The following is a 20,013-nucleotide window of genomic DNA, read 5'->3' on the forward strand; positions in this document are numbered from 1 at the left end:
TAAAGCTAAACTCTTCCCCTCGCCAGCCAAAACAAGCACAATTATAGCAATTATAGTAATGAATAAAACAGTCCAGCTGAGCTCTGGAGGATCACGCATGAGTGGAGGAGCGACAGAGGACCAGCATCGCCGGATGAGCGTAACAGGACTTTTTTCCATGTGCTGATTAGCCACAGCCACCTGATCTGTGATCTTTCACACCACTGCTAAGCACAGCAGATGCTATCGTACTCCATTTCCCGACATCACTTGTCAACAAACCCTTTGCAGGGCTTTTTCAATCCAGCGTGAATGGGAGGCCTTCAGAGGGAGCTGCATGGTGAACTGCTCAGCTGACCACCCTGGAAATGAATATACCATAAAGGAGAAGAGTAATGCACACAAAACCCAGTCACTCTGAGCTGCCCCCAGGGGCATCGGATACCCTTGCAGATTCAGGGGCCTCAGCATTACATATGCCTGTGAGTACGCTAAATAATAAGTTATATGCTTGTAGAAAATTCTACAATAAACGTGAACATTTTACCATTGGGGACCCCACCCCCTGACTCAAATTTTATTGCTGGGGTGTGGCATCCCATATTTCTCCAGAAAGTGGCAACCCTAGTTGGGCAACCAAGACAACATTTTTTTCCATGGCCCAGAATTTATAGCTACCCCCCATGACTGTGCCATCCGCAGAATGTTTGCAAACACACCAGGTTACAATGTCTATTGGAGAATTGGAGTATGTTAAGCAGTTAGATTACTGATTACTATGAAGTGCAGAATACTATGAGAATTCCTTTCTGCTTAATGGTATAATATACAGAAATAGTATGTCAGTAGTTAATTATAAAATCATAAATTGAACATTTTCAAGAGAGAGATTTCCTAATTACATAAATCATGTAACTGGCAGTTTTGCATTTACCATTTCTAAGTGAAATCAGCTCCACAAATGACCTTGGTCGTGAAATTCAAATTGTTTAACTTCAGCTGTTCTAGCCTATTTGACCAGTCTGTTATTATTATTGTTTTTTTGTAGTACGCACACCAAAAAAATATTACCCAGAATATTTTTCAAATATTCAAAATGTCCAGCATAAACTTTATAATAACAAAAAATGTTTTGGTAAGTTATATTGTGAACATCGGACGATTTTTAGGGGATTGTTCAAAATATTTATTAGATATTACGCTGCTGAATTTCGCACTCAGAAAACATTATCGACAGACAAAGAAAAGCTAGCAGAACCGCTGTATATTTACAGTATGCTACATTTAAATGACATGAAGTAAACTTCCCGCACTGCTGTGATTATTCCAGCACAGCATAACTGAGCCTTTTCATCCTTCATGCCTCATTTTTCTTAATTTCTCTGCATTTCTTATTATACGGCAGCTGTTAATGAAATAAATTGATGCCAGACAAGATAAATAAATTGTTCAAGAAGGATGACTCATGTTTTCCATCCTTTACGGGATAAATTACGACCTACTTACATCAGTGATTCTTGGCCTATGCGATGAAAGGCCAGGCAATACAATAAAAGGTATCAAGCAGCACTTGACGACACAAAACAGGAAACCAGGAAACACCAGAAGTATCATCACGAGTTAAACAACACAACATAGAAATCATTCATACCTTCTGTCCTGGCTGACCTGGCGAACCTGGAGGTCCTCTAATTCCTTGGCTTCCCTAAAAAAATGAATTAGTTTTATTTTATGATAAGTGCATTACGTAAGCTGTGCAATCGCTCCAACTCGGGCTGATTATGGAAATATCATTGTACTATGACTGCTCAGGTAATTTTTGTTTTTTACTGGCAACTTAGTTGTATTCAATTCAAATTCTTCTTGTTCTGAAAAGTTCAAAGCATCCATCTTCCAACCACATGTCCATTAATGAATTTTGGAGTTCCTGAGATGAGCTTCAGATTAAATTTATTTAACATTTATTTACATGCTTTAGGCCCATCCAACCATCCGTTCATCCACCTATTTTCCAAAACCATTTTTCCAGTGCAGGGTCATGGTGCACGTTTTATTTATTCATACCTTTTCTCCTGGTTTTCCCACAGTGCCTGAAAGTAACTCTGAACCGGCTGGGCCCTTCAGTTAAAAGGAAACATTTTGTAAATATGGACATTAACAATCCATAAGATGTCTTCTGATTTGACCTGCTATTCTCCTTCGATTATTCATCTCAGATCTGTACATATCGGTTTCGATCAAGAGCCCCTGCAGAATTTATGGTCGTAAGATAATCCAAGTAGCTCACTGTCCTGTTCTAACTCTGAGAGAGGGGAGCTGGCTAGACTTTACCACAGGTCCTGGAGCTCCCGGGCGTCCTGGTAAGCCTGGTCTTCCTTCGTCACCCTGCATATAAAACAATATAAAATAAATCACATGACACACTCCAAAATGAACAAACACTGTAGAATCCTGGGAGATTCAATGTTCTGCTTTCTGATTGGGTTTCCTTAAATTTAATCTCTTTCTACACTATATTCAAAAAGTACAGTATAACACCTTACTTTGTCACCTTTCAGGCCGGGGTGTCCTCTAGACCCAGGCAATCCTGCCCCACCCTACAAAGGAGTTGAAAACAATATTTGTTTGTTTACAAGTCCAGCCAATGATTTCAAATTGTCAGACAGGGCAAATGGTAGGTTATGGGTTCTATACCTTCGGCCCTGGCATCCCAGGGTTTCCCGGCAGACCCTGTTCACCACGACTGCCCTGCATAAGCACATTGAACAAATTATGATCCAATATGAAGATTACCAATAGAACAGGGCTGGATTTGGTCACTTTTCATTGTCATTGAGCCTTAGCCTAGTGCTGGCAGACTCCACAGTTTATGAGATCCAGCTAGCTCATACTGGATGAATGGATTGGGTGGATTTTAAAATGGATCAGCTGGGAGGATGAGCGAGGAAGCATGGAGGCAGGCTTTTTATTTATTTATAGATTTATTTGTATATGTTTGTTTTTAGAGTTCAGGGTTTTTGTCTTTCTTTTCATACTGGTTTTGGCTTTTCCTGAATGAGCAAGTTCTGTTCCTTAAGTGGTACAGTTTTTAAGAATAAGGCCGAGCCTGACAGCACATCTTCGGTTTTACTTAATTTACATCTAGAAGATAAAACTGTTTTGAAACTGATATATCTGTCAAAAGATCACATCAAAAGACAGGTTACGCCGTAAGTGCCAGCGGAAAGGAAGTCCAGGTGTTGTGTGATACTGCAGGAAGGAATTAGTTTACCTGTTTGTTTAAATTTCACTGAAAGGTTTCTGACACTATATGACTGAAATGCACACCAGTTAATACATAATTATTTACGTAAACATTTCAAACTATGTCAAAATTAATTTCTGATCATGAATTATATCGAGATTCCGTAACTAAATGCAATTTTTAACATATAACTAGAAAGTTTTCTTGCTTTTTCAATCACCACAGGAGGTTTGGTTTAATGTAAGAAAAAATACATATCAGATAACTTATACCTGCCTAAAGACAAACATGTAGGTCATTAAATGTCATTTACTGATACAAAGAAAGGATGAAAGGGCATTAAACAGGTCTGAATGGGGGGGCAGTACTCACAGGCTTACCATCAGGGCCCGGGGGTCCTGCCTTTCCTTTTTCTCCCGGAAGACCCTGAAGAGATAAAAAAAAAAAAAACATGTTTGGTTTCTATATGGAATCCTAGCTCTGAACGACGTTCATGTGATGGATCTCCAAGAGGCGTAAAAGCCCTCATCAAAGGACAGGTGACCCTGCCAAAATACAAACCGGAGCAAGACTTTGGTACCTATTTAACAGTAAAAGGTGCACATCTTGGTCCACACCACAGAAAAGTTAAAAATACTGCTACCATCACATTTGAATGTTAAAGAACCTGCTGTATAAATACTGAGAACAGATTCCCTGCCAGGATTTCCATTCAGAAAACACTGGAAAGGATGAAACAAGCCCAACTGTACAATTACTACCAATGAATGTAACAGGAACCGTATGGACCTGTGTCCATTCATGCACAGTCAGACTTGGCCAAAAGAAATATGGGAGCCTACCACAGGACCAGGAGGGCCGGAGGGGGCAAGGGGATCAGTGTGACAGTCGCAGTCCTCCTCGCTGGGCGACCGGTCAAGAGGACACTGAACACGAAGCCCGATGTCAGCTGATTAGTTTGCCTTGGATAATGATCATGTGACTGCAGCAGTTCTGATTCAGGAACGACTCTACTTACCCTTTCATCATCCTTTGTGAAGGAAAATAAGAAAAGACATTGTTATTTCCCCAGACAGTCCTAATAATGTATGTTTGAAAACAAAACAGACAATTAAGACATTTTGTACAGCACATGGGATGCTTGGAAATAATATGCTAAATCATATGTCATGATATGGTCACCAGCAAAATCTTTTCCATTTGTGTTTCATGGAGATCATGCCTGGTACTTGGTACCCTGACACTTATTTAAGGGAGACATTTATGTGAGACAAATTTACAACTACATTAACTATGACAATAAACGACATTTAAATAAATGAAAAGTACAAAGCAATATATGAGCTGAACTAAAAATGTATAGCATGTAAGAAGAATGTCAATATGTTTCTCTATTGTTCTAACAGCCTCTTGACCATTTTAGTACTAGACAGAGAATAGACCTACTGGGCTGTAATGAAAGGCTTCCATATTCTGGTGCAGTGAATATTATTATGCTTAAAAAACTAAATTTGCATCATCTACATACTTTGAGAAAATAATTTCAAGCTGTATTCAATCCTTTATTTGATTTAAATTAAATTTAGTTAATTGCTGGAAACATTTAATAAATATAAAGTCTAAATTACAACTGAAGTTTCAGCTATTGTTATTAAAATGTACATAATGTACATAATAGGAAACAAAAACACAATTAATACTCTCCCACAAAATACAAGGTGCCCCATTAAAACTTTTATGTGTTGGAACATTGGGAATAATAACCTCATTTTACACAAATTAAAGTGACTTTCTATCACCAAAGCCCCACAGAGGAAGGCAACAGCACCCAGTGCGAAGTGAGGGTGTTTCCCATGGTGCATTGAGACCACATCAGACATTCAGCTTTTGTACAGATTTTGGGATTTTGGGGAACACCACGGCACAACAAATGGTGGACATTAAAGCCGAGATGCTGGAAGGATTTTTCAGGAAATCTGCGCCATGACGGAGATTGAGAGCATCGAGAGCCGTTTACTGGAGCAGTGAAGCAAAGCGAATCACAGCCAAGCAACTTAACTCCTAATTAGCATGATAATTTTGAAGGGGTGAGGAATCGAGGTGCAACTTACCACGGAGAATATTTCACAGGCTGTCTCTCTCTCACTTTGCAGAGGGTCACAGTAAAGCCTCAGCTTCTGAATCTCGATCTAAACATATTTTGAACGCGAAGTCACGTCATAATTTGCAGTTTAAATCTATGCATATGGGCTGAATAACAGGATTCCTATGACAGAAATTATTCCTTAATATTTAGTACTGGAACCCTATTGTATTTGCTAGGATTTTTCTTATTAGGTAATACATTTGCATAACATGTCTGTGAAAAATAAACAATCCTGAATCTTGGATGATGATGATGATGATGTTGGTACAATAGGACGATTATTATTATTATTATTATTATTATTATTATTATTAATAATAATAATAATAATAATAATAATAATAATAATATTATTATGCACTATAACAATATAGGGGGCAGGGACCATAAGGTGTAGACACACCAAATTTGGTGGAGTGGTCCAGAATTGCCCCCAATACTTAGGCCAGCTAAAATCATACCTATAGACCTGATGATGGCGCTATATGCAAAATGCTTTTCACTTTGTGCTACATTTCCTTTTATCATTCTTTGTATATTCCTGCACATAAATCCAGACACGTTCGCTCATGGAAGGAGCATGGAGACATCACCCCCTCGCCATACTTACTGGAACTGTGGTCTCGCTCCGCACCTTCTTGGAGACCTGCGTCTTGCCGTTGATGTAGATGGGGGCAGCCTGCTCCAGGGGGCGCTCTTCCAGCTGCACGTCATCCAGGAAGCAGACGACGTGCCGAGGCTTAACTAGGAGCTTCAGCTGGTGCCAGCCCCCATCAAAGAGCTTCTGTCAGAAGGTTCCAGAAGAGCAGAGGCATTTGAGGCAACTACTCAACAGCCTGTTCTAGCAAACCCCCTGCTACCGCCCCCCCCTCCCATGTATATGTACATTTAATACATTTAATGTACAACTTTCAATGTATGCATAAAACATTATGATAAAACCCCAACACGCATCACATATCACCCAGGAGTAACACACCCCCTCCTCACACCCCCTCCTCTCTGGAAGTGCCTTTCCTCTTCCATTCATCTGAATGAAGTGTATAATATAAATAATATTTAAATGTGATTATGTGACTCATGGGTAATGCTAATTTCTACAATGATATGTGCCGGGTAAGTGGAGATACTCATTTAAAGTTAGTGAACTGAAGTCTTTACTTAGACTGAAACACTGTCACACATAAATAATATCAAAGGTGCATAAGGATTACACCCCCTCCCCCCCCCCACCTCCATCTGTTATAAATAATTTACAAGGAATCAGTCATAAGATATTAAACTTTGTGTTAAGATTTTTTTTTATTAATTATATGGGAGTTTCCGAGATGTGAAGCATACTGATTTATGACTTTGGATTCACAGATGCTCATTTTAACAACTTCTCTCGACAAGCATAAGATTTATTTCAGCGCGAAAACAGTTTACCTAACGCATAGATCATCTTTGATGTCCGCAATAAATCTCTCGATATTAAGCCGGATTTCCCGTGGAAACCAGATTTTCTACACATTGTCTGCCGGTGTATTTCAGGTGCCCTTCAAACGGGCTGCAATGTCAGGGGTATTAAATACCTAATTTATATTTTGCCAAACCGAAGTTTCCTCCCTGTACATGAGTGCAGAGGGGAAAATGGAAAGTCTGCCTGCACTCTAACTTTTGCAAACCGTCTTTCCAAATTACTCTGATGATGTCTAATGGAATTATGAACGTTTCAAAATGAACTTAAATATGAAAAGGGGTCAGGAGGTCAGATTTCGCCTTTGCACCATCATAATAATGTTCCTGCCCGTGATGGTGAGTGTATTCCAATCCATTAAGCATATGAGAAGGATAACTAATGAGAAACATTAATGGCAGGTTGAAAAGGCTATTATTTATGCTAAGAACTTATTGGCAGGAGATCAAGGTAGAGGGATATTATCCAGCAGCTGACTGCAGCTGTGTGCCCTTCAGAAGTTACAGTCACAAGAAAACTCTTCCATTTTATTGTAAATCTTTTCAAGACTCAACACTCGTCTGGTGAGTTTCCAGGACAGAGCATCACAGGTCAATTGTCACTAACCTTGAGGCCCCGGTTGTTGAAAATGACAGATTGCTCTTCACTAGCGATGCCCGTGGTGGTAAAGACAACATGTCTCTCTCTTCCACGGAGGGTCACTGCAGCCTGGGTGACACCATCTTTGGAAATCACCCTCCAGAGGTCAAATGTCACCTGGTTTCTTGGGGTCTTCAGTCGAAGGGTGGCCACAAACACGTAGGATGGAGGAAGACCTTCTGGAAAGATTTCCCTAAATGAATAATATTCAAAAGAAAAAGCAGATGACCTGCTAAATAGATCATAAATTTGGTTATCCTTCTAAATTCTGAAGCTTTCAACTTATGTCAGCTAAAGTTTCTCCCAAGATATGGTGTATCTTTAGAAATATACTTTGTGGTTGTTTTGAGCCAGTCCTTCTGTGTCCTGTTTATTGCTTTAATAGGATTAATATCACCGGTCTTGCTATAAAATATCACTTTATCTCATTAATGTGTGGTCACATACCGTGGTGTTTTCTATGATTTCTGTATACTGTCACATGACTCACCATATGCATTCTGTCACATGACCGTGTGATCTCCCTCACTAGAGATTGTGGCTTTGTCACAATTGTCCCACTTGGTCCACACTTACACACTACCACATTTCACATGCACATTAATGCACTTTGTGCAAGTATTCAGGGGTGTCCTGTTTGTCAGATATGCATGTACTTTATCCACACTTTTGCTAAGGATATACACCACAATGCACCACAAGAGTGATGACTAATATGCATCAAACTCAAGGAAGTTGACTAACTTATCAGAGCCCAACATGCATCCAAAGGACTTTCATTTTTGTTGTGGCATATCTCTTGTTTACCTCTTCAGATACCAAGTGTTTCCCATTGGTTTCAAGAAATCCCTGCGCACTTCGCTTCTTACATCAACATACGTGACCACAATGTATAACATCTCAGACCATTTGGCTTTAAGTGTGCTGAATGGGACAAACCTGTAATATGTTCCATGTGATCTCTCTCACCGCATGATCTCGATAATGGTACCCACAAACAGTAGAGTACTCTTTGATATCACTCTCCTGTTCTCGGTCATGTCACTCACCCAATATTCTCTGATAACCCTGACCTTGCAATCTCTTTGAAGTAACCCCCTGGTGTTTTCTGCATCCTTTGTAATGGATGTAATCAAACCAAGTGCTCTCCTTCTCTCTCTCCTTCTCTCTCTCTCTCCAATGTTATCTGCTCTTTGCACAGTGTTGTCCCTCTGATATCACCTACTTCTAATTCAAGATTCTCTGTAATCCAACCAAATGTTCGCTAAAAACATCCACCTAGTGCTTTCTGTGATGTCGTCCTCCAGGTTCAGCTGGTAAGCTGACTCAGACAGTAGAGAGCCCGGAATGTTCTCGGCCTTCTCATGAATCTTCATACCCAGCATCAACTCAAACCCTTTCTCATCCCGCGAGGCCACTGGAATCCGCGTAGGACACACTGACTCTAGGATTTAAAACAAAAAAATGGCAAAACAATACTAATCAATAGTAAGCAATAGTTATTATATAACATGTGGAAATGCAAGGGCATAATTTGAATCTCAGCTGTCATTGAAAAAACACTGACTCTTATAAGTTAAAAGTTGTTCTTTGCACCAACACTTTCAGTATAAAGATCATTTATGTTCTTTTCTTGCCTTCACTGTAATCTTGGGTTAAACTTCATCATGAATGAACTTCATTCATTCAAGAGAACCATATATCTCATTCTTCTCCTAGATTAAGTGTATGTATGAATTTCCCACAGATAACCCACCCTCACAGAGTTTCTGCTCCATCGCGTCCCAGATGCGATCCATCGTGGTGTAGTCCTCTGCATATAGCACATACGTGGATGGGGGCTTGTTGGCGATAGACACCAGCTCTGAGTTTGTGATCTCATTACCGACACCCACAGCAAACAATATTATGTTTTGGGCCCTGGCCTCTACACTGGCATCCACCACATCGTCCTGCGACTTGCCATCCGTCACCACGACGGCGATGCGGTTCTTGGCGGCTTGGGTGCGCCTGGAGGAGGGGAACACGTGATCGGTGGCAAACTTGATGGCTCGGCCTGTCTGCGTGTTGCCGCCCAGGTAGCTAATGGCGCCAATGGCCCCGATGAGCTCCTGGCTGCTTTGGTGCTGGCCCAGTGGGATCTCCAGCCTGGGGGTGTCGCTGTACTGGACCACGGCCACCTGGGTGTACTGTAGGCCAATGTCGAAGCTGCTGGTGATGTTGACCAGCCAGCGCTTAGCGGTGGCAAAGTCAGTGTAGCCCACGCTCCAGGAGCCGTCGATGATGTACACCAGGTCATTCACAGCGGTGCTACAGCCTACACACAAGAAACAGACATCCTCCTACATTCTTCTCATAGTAAAATAATGAGGCAACAGACTGCAACTTGCTTGCATAAATGAAAGTCAGGTAAATCACTTAATGCAATAAAAACTAAATAGCTATGATGAGCTTAACTTACCAAAGTCCAACAAATTGTATTCACTGTAATGTCCGTATTCATATTACATGATACCCAAACTCCTACTCTTTGATATTTAATGCTGTAAGTTTCCAATCATACCTGCTCTGACGTCATCTTCATCCTCTCCTTGCAAAAAGGGCAGGAACAGCAGCAGTACCAGTGGTATAAACATCCTTACACAGCCGCTACAAAATGGTGGTAAATCTCACAAGCCTAAAATAAAAAACAATCGCTTTAGCGTATTAAAATTATAAAGGCTATACACTGAAACCAGTGCAATATGTTATTAAAGTGAGACACAAATATACTGTAGTCCAGGCGCCGTTCCCCCTGCTTCATTTGCATCTGTCCCAGGGGATTGTGGGTCGCAGGCACTAGATAAATTAAGGGGAAGCCACCGGAATTGGACTGGATGGAAAGTGAAATTGGAGCAGAAAAGCCCTTGTTCAGAGAAAAGATCAATACATTTTAAAAACGAAAAACTAAATTCATGTTGAGTCTTTATCATTGGCATTAGTATGGAACGCAACAGTCTAAGATAAATACCTATGAGTTTTGGATGACTTTTTCGCCAACAAAGAAACGAAGCATACGTTGTTAAGCAATACATTGTTGCGATTTTATTGGTTCTACACGTTATCGTACGAAACCACGCCAACACTAAATGAGTTTGTATAAGAAAAAAAAATGCTCAGCTTTATTTTTACAATTGGCACCAAGCATAGCGCAATTCACGCTCAGCACCACAATTAACCTATTTGGCTGAAACCTTGCCCAAGGCATACAAACAACATGGCATTTCACCGACGGTGACTTCCACACTTTAAATGAAACTAACTGAAATTATCTCCTACACATCCCCCATAACATGAAACACAGGAACTTTAATAACTGATTTAACCCTTAAAACAGACCCACAAACAACCCGAATAAACTTGGCAGGAGCAGTGCATGCTGGGAATCACCACCCCACTGTCTCAACTCCGTTACAATATATACATAAAGGTAGGAAAAAATGAATGACATTTTTACCTCAAAACAAAATCACCCGTGATTTTATTTAAACATCACTTAGCTTCAATAACCATAAATGATTGTAAAGAAAATATGTGTTACTGTTGTTCCAGGATGCATCTCTAAACACATATAGATACATCAGCTCAGCGAAAACACAGCTTTTTCTACGTCTTGCAGCTTGACTCTAACATTTTTAATTTATCTTTATTTCATTTAGAAGATGATGTTTATCGATGTGTTAGAATAAATAAACTAATAATAATAATAATTAAAAAAACATATTAAAATGAGCATGTGATCGGACGGCATAAATATGACGCTGAGCCAGACAAAATTAACTTCTTTTATTTGTCTTGTACAACAACCTCTGCGTTCTGCCTCATTAAAGTCTTCTTGGTTTGGTTTTAAATTTACGGCCCTATTTTCTATCACAGAAAAAGTGGGTGTTTTTTATTCCTTTGCCAAATAGCACTCCATCAACCACAAGCAAAAGCCAAAGAAATTAACAACGTAAGGGAGAGACGCAAAAATAAACATGCTGGCCTGTTTTCAGTTGGCACAAGGTTTATAAACTTAGGCAAAGCAATACTCAAGCGCGCGGGCAGACGGCCCTTCAAGGGACGTCAGCTGTGGCTGAGGAATCATTCTTTGGTTTGCCAACCGATGTTTTCAGTCACTGGGGCACATTCTGTTTTTAGTTACAACTCAGTCAAATGATTCTTTCCTTTCTACGGATAAAAGAACGTCAAGCTGATACTGCTGGGTGTATGCAGTACAAGACATCAACCGCTGTCTCTAGACGCATAGTCGGCAGAATAAAAGAAAAGGCTTTGATACACCAAGAACACGGTAACTGGATTGGCATGCATTATAGCATAAACATGGCTGTTTCCTTTCAGACTAGATGAACATCAAATGCTAAGAAAGGAACTAAGGGTGAATATCTCCCTCGTTTGGTTTACATATCTTGGCAGGTCTCTGCAGGTGCATATAGTACTGTGTGTAAAGTTCTAGGCAGTCAAAGAAAATGTTTAAGGCTATTTATCTGGGTAGTAAGTGTATATTTGCTCAGAAAATAAACACAATTTATTATTAGAACCTGTGCAAGTCACAGTTAAAAATAAACAAACAAATAAATAAACAGAATTTCTTCAATTCCTCCAAAAAGTTACTGATATCTAGTTGGATGGCTAGATGAACACCGCTTCAGTTCCCAAACATCTTCTCAGGGGCACCTCAGCCATTCCATGTGTTTGTTAAATTTCACCACCAGCTCTCTTAATTAATTAGTTTTATTACTTAAATAACTCAATGAGGTGCTGATTAGCCAGACAAGGTGGGGTAGTGGTCGAGTCAAAAAATGCATGGGTGGATGACTTCTGCAAATTCCTGGGTGACTTCAGAGGTTTTGAAATGGCTAAGCTGCCACTCTTTGACATACGTGACATAGCTTTACACCATCATTATTTTAATATCATCAATATCATCTTTATCTAAGATTTTTGCAAAGTACTGTACTTCATTAGATATAAAACCATGACATCATCAAGCACAAACATACTATGCTACAACAATACAATAGATATTTTATTTGAAATTTGAAAAATAGTCCAAAATTGTTGACTCATAATTATCATTTAAGATTGAATGCATCTGCCTCATATCTTTTAGGTAACTTTAGCTGGATGAACAGACACAGAACTGACGTCCTATTTACCGAAGGTTGGAAGAGTGAGTTTCCCAAAAACATTCTCTGGCAGGACAGTAGGGGCATGTAGTTCTACCAACATAAAATTCATCATCCTTTGTCCTTGTCCCTTTTCAGGTGGTGCATTTACCTGTACTTTTATAGAGTTTCCATTTGTTAAATTAAGTGGCTATATGTATATTACACCAGCAGATGTACTTTAAAGTTCCATGGGCTTACACCATATTATTTTCATAAGAGATGAATGCAATGCTCAGATATCCATAAAGATCAGGGATGTCAAACTCCAGTCCTGGGGGGCCAGAGTCCTATGTAGCTTAGTTCTTTCCCAGTTCCACCACAAATGATTTCACTCAAAAGCTGTGTGGTAATTAGTAGATGGAGTTGCAAAGTGTTGAATCAGGTGTATTAAATGAGGGGAAACCCAAAAATTTGCAGGGCTCCGGCCCCCCAGGACAGGAGTTTGATACTATACACTAACCAAAGTTTCGAGAGACAGAAGAGTACAAATTGCTTCTACAAAGAAAACAGGAGAAAATAATTCAATAACCTTAAACTCTGGATACTATAAGGCAGTGTAGAGAAATGGAGAGAATTTTCCTTCAGTAGCTCCAGTGATACGTGACTAATTGCATGGTTAACTTACAGCAATGCGAAAGGAGAGCCTAGACTAGGATTCCACTGAGTGAAACGGAACATTCATGCGGTCAGCTCTGGGCTTCAGTTAGACTCCTTCATGTTCCACTGAAGATGATTAGCTGCAATTAGTTCTGCATGTCTTCCGTAGCGCCATTCTGCTCGGCTAAGTGCTTGATAAGGAGCCCACAGTGGTGCACTTAATAATAATCCCGATTTATTCAATGAATTACTGATGCGTGAATGAATGTCAGTGACTCTTTGAACTTTTGTTGCAAACAGTGCAAAGTTCATTGAGCAAACTTTGAGCTGTACATAAGCAGAGGGCTACATTATTCCAATTCTGTATAGTACCAGCCTCAGACTATTGCAAAATAAAGCTCACGGCATGTTTCTGTGTTTTTACCTTATCTGGTATTTCTGGCAGCCTTGAACCTTCAACCAGCTACAACAGGATTAGTTTAAGGTTTTGATTTTCTGTCACAGGGCATCCGTGACCTGTGAGTGAGGCAACACATGCTGCAGAGCAGGCGCTTAATCAAAAGTGTCAAAGGGTTTTGTCATTACAAAATGTTAAGTGGTTTCACAGCAGGTAGAAAATATGATCGAGGTAAATAAAGTGTTATTCCTAAAGTTGATGAATGACACCTGCAAAACCCTGAGAGAAAATAGTTATGGATGAAATGGTGCCAAGCAGTCCATCACAGAGGCATTACAATAATGCGGCATGCGTGCATGTCTGTGTGTACGTAATTATTATTAAGTAGACTTGCAATAAAAATTGAATAAACCCCATATAGTGTTTTTCAGTCATTAAGAAGTAACTCAAAGTGATTTAAGGATATCTGTAAGTGTATTTAAACATATTTAAATTGACAGATACAGTACATTCAGTCTTTCATAACCACGACTCCAGCTGTGGGTTGCAGTGGGTCTGTTGTCTGCCCCAGGAAGCCCAGGGAATGAGGCAGGGGAACAAGATACTGTCAGGGTCAGCACCTGTCCACCCTAACCTTTTGTGTCTCCTGCACATTCCTGTCCTCCCTATTTTCCAAGTCCTTAGTGTCTTTCCCTGGTGCTCTGGACTGCCACATGGTTCTATGGGCTGAGCATGTGGCTGTAAACCCTTTAGTTGTGAGTCTGTTTTTGTGATTTTGTTCTCTAGTGTTTCTGTTGTATTAGCTTTCTATCCCTAGTTTGTGGTTTGTGTTCTGTTGTGGTTTTTGCTTTGTGCCCTTGATTATGTATTACCTGTCTTTGTTATTTTCCTAGTGTTTGATTCTGTTTCCTAGTTTTCCTGTTCGTCTCTTAGTTCTATGATTTAGTTAATTAGATCCACCCATTTCCTGTTTCCCTGTGCTTCATGATTGTTCTCACCAGTCCTGTGTTGTCTTGTTAGTCTTGTGTATTTAAGTACCTGCTCCTGCTCTGTTCTCCAGTCAGTCATTCTATGATAATCAGTTAAAGTTACCCTGTGTATTGTTACTGCTTGATTGTATTATGTGTAATATTATTGTAGGTGTCATCATGTTACTCTGTGCTACTTTGCCTGGTTTCCTTTTGTATGTTTAGTTTCCCCAATAAACCCTGTTGTCTCTTGGAGCCGCAAGTGGATTGTCACCTTCTTTTTCCTGCCTGCACCATAATTCCACCACCATAACAGCTTTATTATATTGTAGCACTGACTGAGTAGTGGGCTCAAATCTCACCCAAGTCCTGCATACATGCAGTTTAAATGCTTGTGCTATGCTTGTCTATCGTCATGGGTGTCTAAAAGGACCTCTCATCTAAACAGGACAAACATGTAAAGGCTGCACTTTCTGAGCTATTCCCAAATGGCTATGTTCCTCGTTCCATGTTATATTGAATTTCAGGAGGCGTGTCAATGTGTTAAAGAGAATGCTTGTTTAAGACTTAAATTACCATAATTCTTCACACAACTATTGATTTTGTTTCTTCTCTTCGGAAACTTGGATTGACTGTCTTATCCAGGCTGATAAACAGTTATTATTTATCCCCTAATGTACAGTGAACATCACGTTGGTGTCACGGAAAGAGGCAACGTCATTTCAGGTTATGTCATGTCAGTGGGCTCTTACTCTAGTACATTTAAGGCACACCCCTACTAATTTTAATGTCCATGCTGCCCTTTGTGCAATATCTGTCCAAGACAAGATAATAAGGAGACACAAAAAACCCAAATCCCCCACCCATCACAACCGTACCTAAAGTGGGCTTTGGAAATCAAGTAGCAGATCTCCTCATTGTCCTGAAGGAGATATTCACTTAATGGTCTGGTTGACAAATTGGCTAAGGCCATTTGGCACGTTCTTAAAGGCTGCATCTATTTCAGAATATTGTGCAATGAGGATATAATTGTCAGGTCTCCAACAGCATGAATTTGCAATCCTGCCTAATTTTGCCCCCCGGGAATGGTGGCACTCGCTAATGCCCTGCAAGGACATCCGCACAAGTTACAAACAGTTCCAATACCTGACAGTGGAGGTGCATGTCTGGCCTAAGGGTGAGCAGCTGAAAATGACAGGCTCCCATCACTGACTGACGACTTTCAGTGCCCATTGCTTGCAGTTGCATTGTCAGCAATGCTAGTAGAGCAAGAACTGAATGAAGCAAGAGGTTGTCATGGAATAATGTGCATTATGAACTGAACAGTACTATCATTACAACATACTTTTCATTTAACTACAGTTGACGTTACAACTTTGTGTAATTCCTGTGTAATTGCAATTTACATTGCAATTACTTGCTTATAAAAATAATACCAGGATTCATAACAATGGTCTGAGGTATCACTGTCTTGTTGGCAGCCATCAGACATTGTGGTTGTGCTGCAGAGTTGATAATGCCTCGTTCTTGCACGATCTCATACATCTTTAACTTAGCAGATTCATATTTTTTCTTGAATCTGGCCATTCAGCAGCTGCGCAAAGGCAGTTTGCAACATCAGTTCTGTTTAATGTAGCCAAACCAGATTAATCACTGACACAAATGAAGACATTATGCATTACTTTACATACTTACCATATGTACATACATATTTCATGTCATATTATATAGCATCATCCAGCATATTGTGAGACATAAATAACAGGTGCATATTGTCCTTGATACATCAGTGATTCTCATTTGAGTTGCAATGTGAACACCTTTGATTTTGTCTCTGTTTCAAGGACACATGTTCACATAGTGATATGTTGGACAAGCTAGCTAATATTATGGTGTGTTTACCCACTTAAGGGATGTTAAGACCCTGGTGGCAACCTATTATTTATCTTTAGAAATATAAATAATGTTTAACTTATACAGGTTGATAGTTTTAGGATGGCGATGCAAGTAATGCGGCTAGGAAAGCCCCTGTGAGTGGGATTATCGCACTGCGCCAGTCACTGAATGGTTTAACCCATTTCTCATGGGTGACATCACCATCGAGACAAACCAGGAAATGATTGACAGTGCATGGTAAATCCAGCCCTCTGTGGCCTTCAAAATCTCATTCCTTCTCCCACTACTGCAGAATTTAGTGATTAGAACAAAGACACGGTTATCTGGTCTAAGGTAATTAACGTGGGCTTCCTGAAGGACAGCAGGAAGCCAAGGAGACACGTGCAAAGCCAGAAGAACGAGGAGGCTCTCCACAAACACAGAGTGGTGAGCAGGTTCACACCGCCAGCCCCGCATGTGTGAGGCTACAGTGATACCTGCTAAGTCCACACACACACTGCTCTTTTCCAAATGAATTTAAAACACAATTATAGAGAAGTTATCATACGATCTACCTCAAAATTCAGGAAAATTCTCAAGGTCACCCTCAAGATCACATTTTATTTCTTGTGTTGTCTTTTTACCTACTTTTATGTACTTCATCCTAAATGGTCATATTTTTGTGTCCTGGTGAGGGAAGGGGGGCGAATTACGCCCCAAAAATGACATCATAAGCCAGCGTACAGCAGCTGTAATTCTAACCCTGAAACTAAAAACCAAATGAAGAAACATCCATCCATCTATTTTCCAAACCACTTATCCTATACTGGGTCGTGGGGGGTCCGGAGCCTATCCTGGAAGCAATGGGCATGAGGCAGGGAACAACCCAGGATGGGGGGCCAGCCCATCGCAGGGCACACTCACACACCATTCACGCAGACATGCACACACCTACGGGCAATTTAGCAACTCAGCATGTTTTTGGACTGTGGGGGGAAGCCGGAGTACCCAGAGGAAACCCCACGACGACATGGGGAGAACATGCAAACTCCACACACATGTAACCCAGGCGGAGACTCAAACCCGGGCCGCAGAAGTGTGAGGCAACAGTGCTAACCACTGCACCACCAAGCCGCCCCATCATATTTACTTGTATTAATCCTAAGTCCTGTTACTAAGTGTCCTATGTCTTGGTTTAATCTTTCTGTCTGCAGGAAACACCGCAAGTAGGCAATTCATTGTACTCAGTACTCAGACTTGTACAAATGACAATAAACCTTTTGAATCCGTTGAATCATTCAAATCCTAAAATGGTAGCAATCTATTTCATCACAATGCATCACTGTGTGTTTGCTAGTCCTCATATGCAAATGTGCTTTCCTCTTCAAGCCAAGATCCTTCCTTCTCTCTATTACAAGCCCTTAACAGACTCAGCTGACCAATACTGTTAGCAAACTGACTGGCCAGTGAATGTGGCTTTCTCCTCTTTCTGTACGGCTATTACAGTGTCAAGAGCAAATAGCATCCAGAGCAACATTTCAGCCAGTCATTTCATCCATTTTGCCGCCGTTTCACCCTCAAATTAACCATAAATACAACACCAGGCAATGGGACTTAATGCTTTTAACTGCAACATCCTAGTTGGAGTGGATGGAGTTGGTACCATCATTAACTTCGCTAACAAAGAAGCAGACATATCCAGTACGAAGGCAATTTGTGATGCTTTGGCCCTTCTTTCTGCATTATTCTCTCTCTTTTTAAACCTTTCAGGGAATTTATTGCCCTGTAAGTGCCACCTGGTGGCAGCCCAACAGCACAACAACAGTGTGTTTGCTGTACACAAATGAAGCTGTTTCTGTGAAGCAGAAAACTGCATAAATACAAGTCCAATATATATATATATATATATATATATATATATTCTGAAATGCACCATGGTAATAGTCGGCATCTAGGCTTCCTATCTTCCTCCATAGTGAATTACTAGATATAAAATATTCTTAGTTTTTGAAAAGGACCTGAGAAGACATATGAAGTATATGACATTCTCTGAAAGGAAATATAATTAATATTAAAAATATAATACAAGTAATCTATTTCATGATGAAACTTTTGATGTATTTCATATTTTTACGTATTTATATAAATATGTATGTGTGTGTGTGGGGGGGGGGGGGGGGGGGGGGGTTGGTGGTAGCGTCACATTTGAGGACCAAATTGTCTCCAAAAGTGTAATAAAACCTGAAATTTCCCTACATTTTGGGACATTGTTTGAGGTCCCCATTTGGATAACCTCAGTTTTATAAAAGTCTGTGAATGCAATCAAAAAAGTCAAAATGCCAAAAGTCTTGTATTTGGGTTGATTACTTATGGTTATGGTTAGGGCTGGGTAGGGGTTAAGGGTGTGATTATTGGGATTAGGGTTTTTCCCATATAAATAAATGGACGGTACACCAACTTGGGTATGTGTGTGTGTGTGTGTGTGTGTGTGTGTGTGTGTGTGTGTGTGTGTGTGTGAACTTGACTCAAGAAATATTCTTCAAAAACCTACCTCGTTACTGTACCACCATACCCATATCTATCACCAGCCTTATTTACCTGAACCCTGGTTTTTAATTCAGAACGTTATTTTCACAATTACCACTAGTCTCATTTTGTATTCCTGAATACGCACAAGAATAACGTTCTAATGTTGGGATTGAATAGTAATTACTTGGCTCCATTTTCTCTAAATGTAAGTAAATAAATGGATACTCAACATACTTATTTACTTTTTATCCTGTATTTACAAACTATACCCTACTCATTCTGTCAGTCATAATTTATTTTGCTACTGTAACCAATATAACAATTTCTTATTGCTTTGTTCAGTCATAGGTACCTGATGATTTCGTATAACGTCGACGCTCTGTGTTTAAATCGTCCACTAGAGGGGGATAAAGTCATATTAGACACAATTTGCAAAGTATCCGTCTGAAAGCATAGTGGTGTTAATGATGCTGATAGTTTTGTTGTTTTATCATATTTTACGTTTTAAAGTCATTTGCATTTCTTACATAAATTTCCTGTGTTTTAACCGTATGGTAGCACAAAACTGACTATTTTTAAACACTCGCATAAAACAATATACAAGAAAGCAGCTACGAGGAAACTACAGGTGTGCTAACAAATAAAAGAAGGACTGACTAATAAGGACTGATTTCTTTCCACGTGGTGCAACCTAAACTCTCCTCAGATGTTTCATACAAGGTTAACACACGCGCGCCCACATACATATACAAGACTGCATCATTTACATAAATGTACTAATAAATGTAACCCTTGCTGATATGTATTTAAACTCAAAATACAACCATAACGAAACTTAAACCAAATAAAGAGATTTTTTTTAAAAAAAAGTTTACGAATGAAATATAGTTGAACTCATTAGTCCGTACTAGAACATAGAACTATATTGGGGATGCAAACAGGATGTAAAAATATTAATGCATATAATTAG

At 39.9% G+C, this 20,013-nt stretch overlaps 1 protein-coding gene across 1 annotated transcript in view; it reads right to left on the reverse strand.

Annotated features, from left to right (window-relative positions):
- The window catches only part of LOC125708926 (collagen alpha-1(XXI) chain-like), a 47,242-nt gene that overhangs the window by 26,675 nt on the left and 554 nt on the right, over nucleotides 1-20,013 (reverse strand). Inside the window, exons 2-15 of the mRNA XM_048976851.1 lie at nucleotides 10,031-10,144; nucleotides 9,224-9,784; nucleotides 8,746-8,911; nucleotides 7,435-7,660; nucleotides 5,980-6,153; nucleotides 5,335-5,412; nucleotides 4,242-4,253; nucleotides 4,066-4,149; nucleotides 3,596-3,649; nucleotides 2,674-2,727; nucleotides 2,523-2,576; nucleotides 2,311-2,364; nucleotides 2,044-2,097; nucleotides 1,631-1,684 (exon numbers count right to left, since the gene is read on the reverse strand). Coding sequence (XP_048832808.1) covers nucleotides 1,631-1,684; nucleotides 2,044-2,097; nucleotides 2,311-2,364; nucleotides 2,523-2,576; nucleotides 2,674-2,727; nucleotides 3,596-3,649; nucleotides 4,066-4,149; nucleotides 4,242-4,253; nucleotides 5,335-5,412; nucleotides 5,980-6,153; nucleotides 7,435-7,660; nucleotides 8,746-8,911; nucleotides 9,224-9,784; nucleotides 10,031-10,103 — 1,698 coding nt within the window. The 5' untranslated portion in view covers nucleotides 10,104-10,144. The remainder of the gene's footprint in view (nucleotides 1-1,630; nucleotides 1,685-2,043; nucleotides 2,098-2,310; nucleotides 2,365-2,522; nucleotides 2,577-2,673; nucleotides 2,728-3,595; nucleotides 3,650-4,065; nucleotides 4,150-4,241; nucleotides 4,254-5,334; nucleotides 5,413-5,979; nucleotides 6,154-7,434; nucleotides 7,661-8,745; nucleotides 8,912-9,223; nucleotides 9,785-10,030; nucleotides 10,145-20,013) is intronic.

The sequence above is a fragment of the Brienomyrus brachyistius genome, chromosome 15 (genome assembly GCF_023856365.1).
Source record: "Brienomyrus brachyistius isolate T26 chromosome 15, BBRACH_0.4, whole genome shotgun sequence".
In the NCBI taxonomy this organism is placed as follows: Eukaryota; Metazoa; Chordata; class Actinopteri; order Osteoglossiformes; family Mormyridae; genus Brienomyrus; species Brienomyrus brachyistius.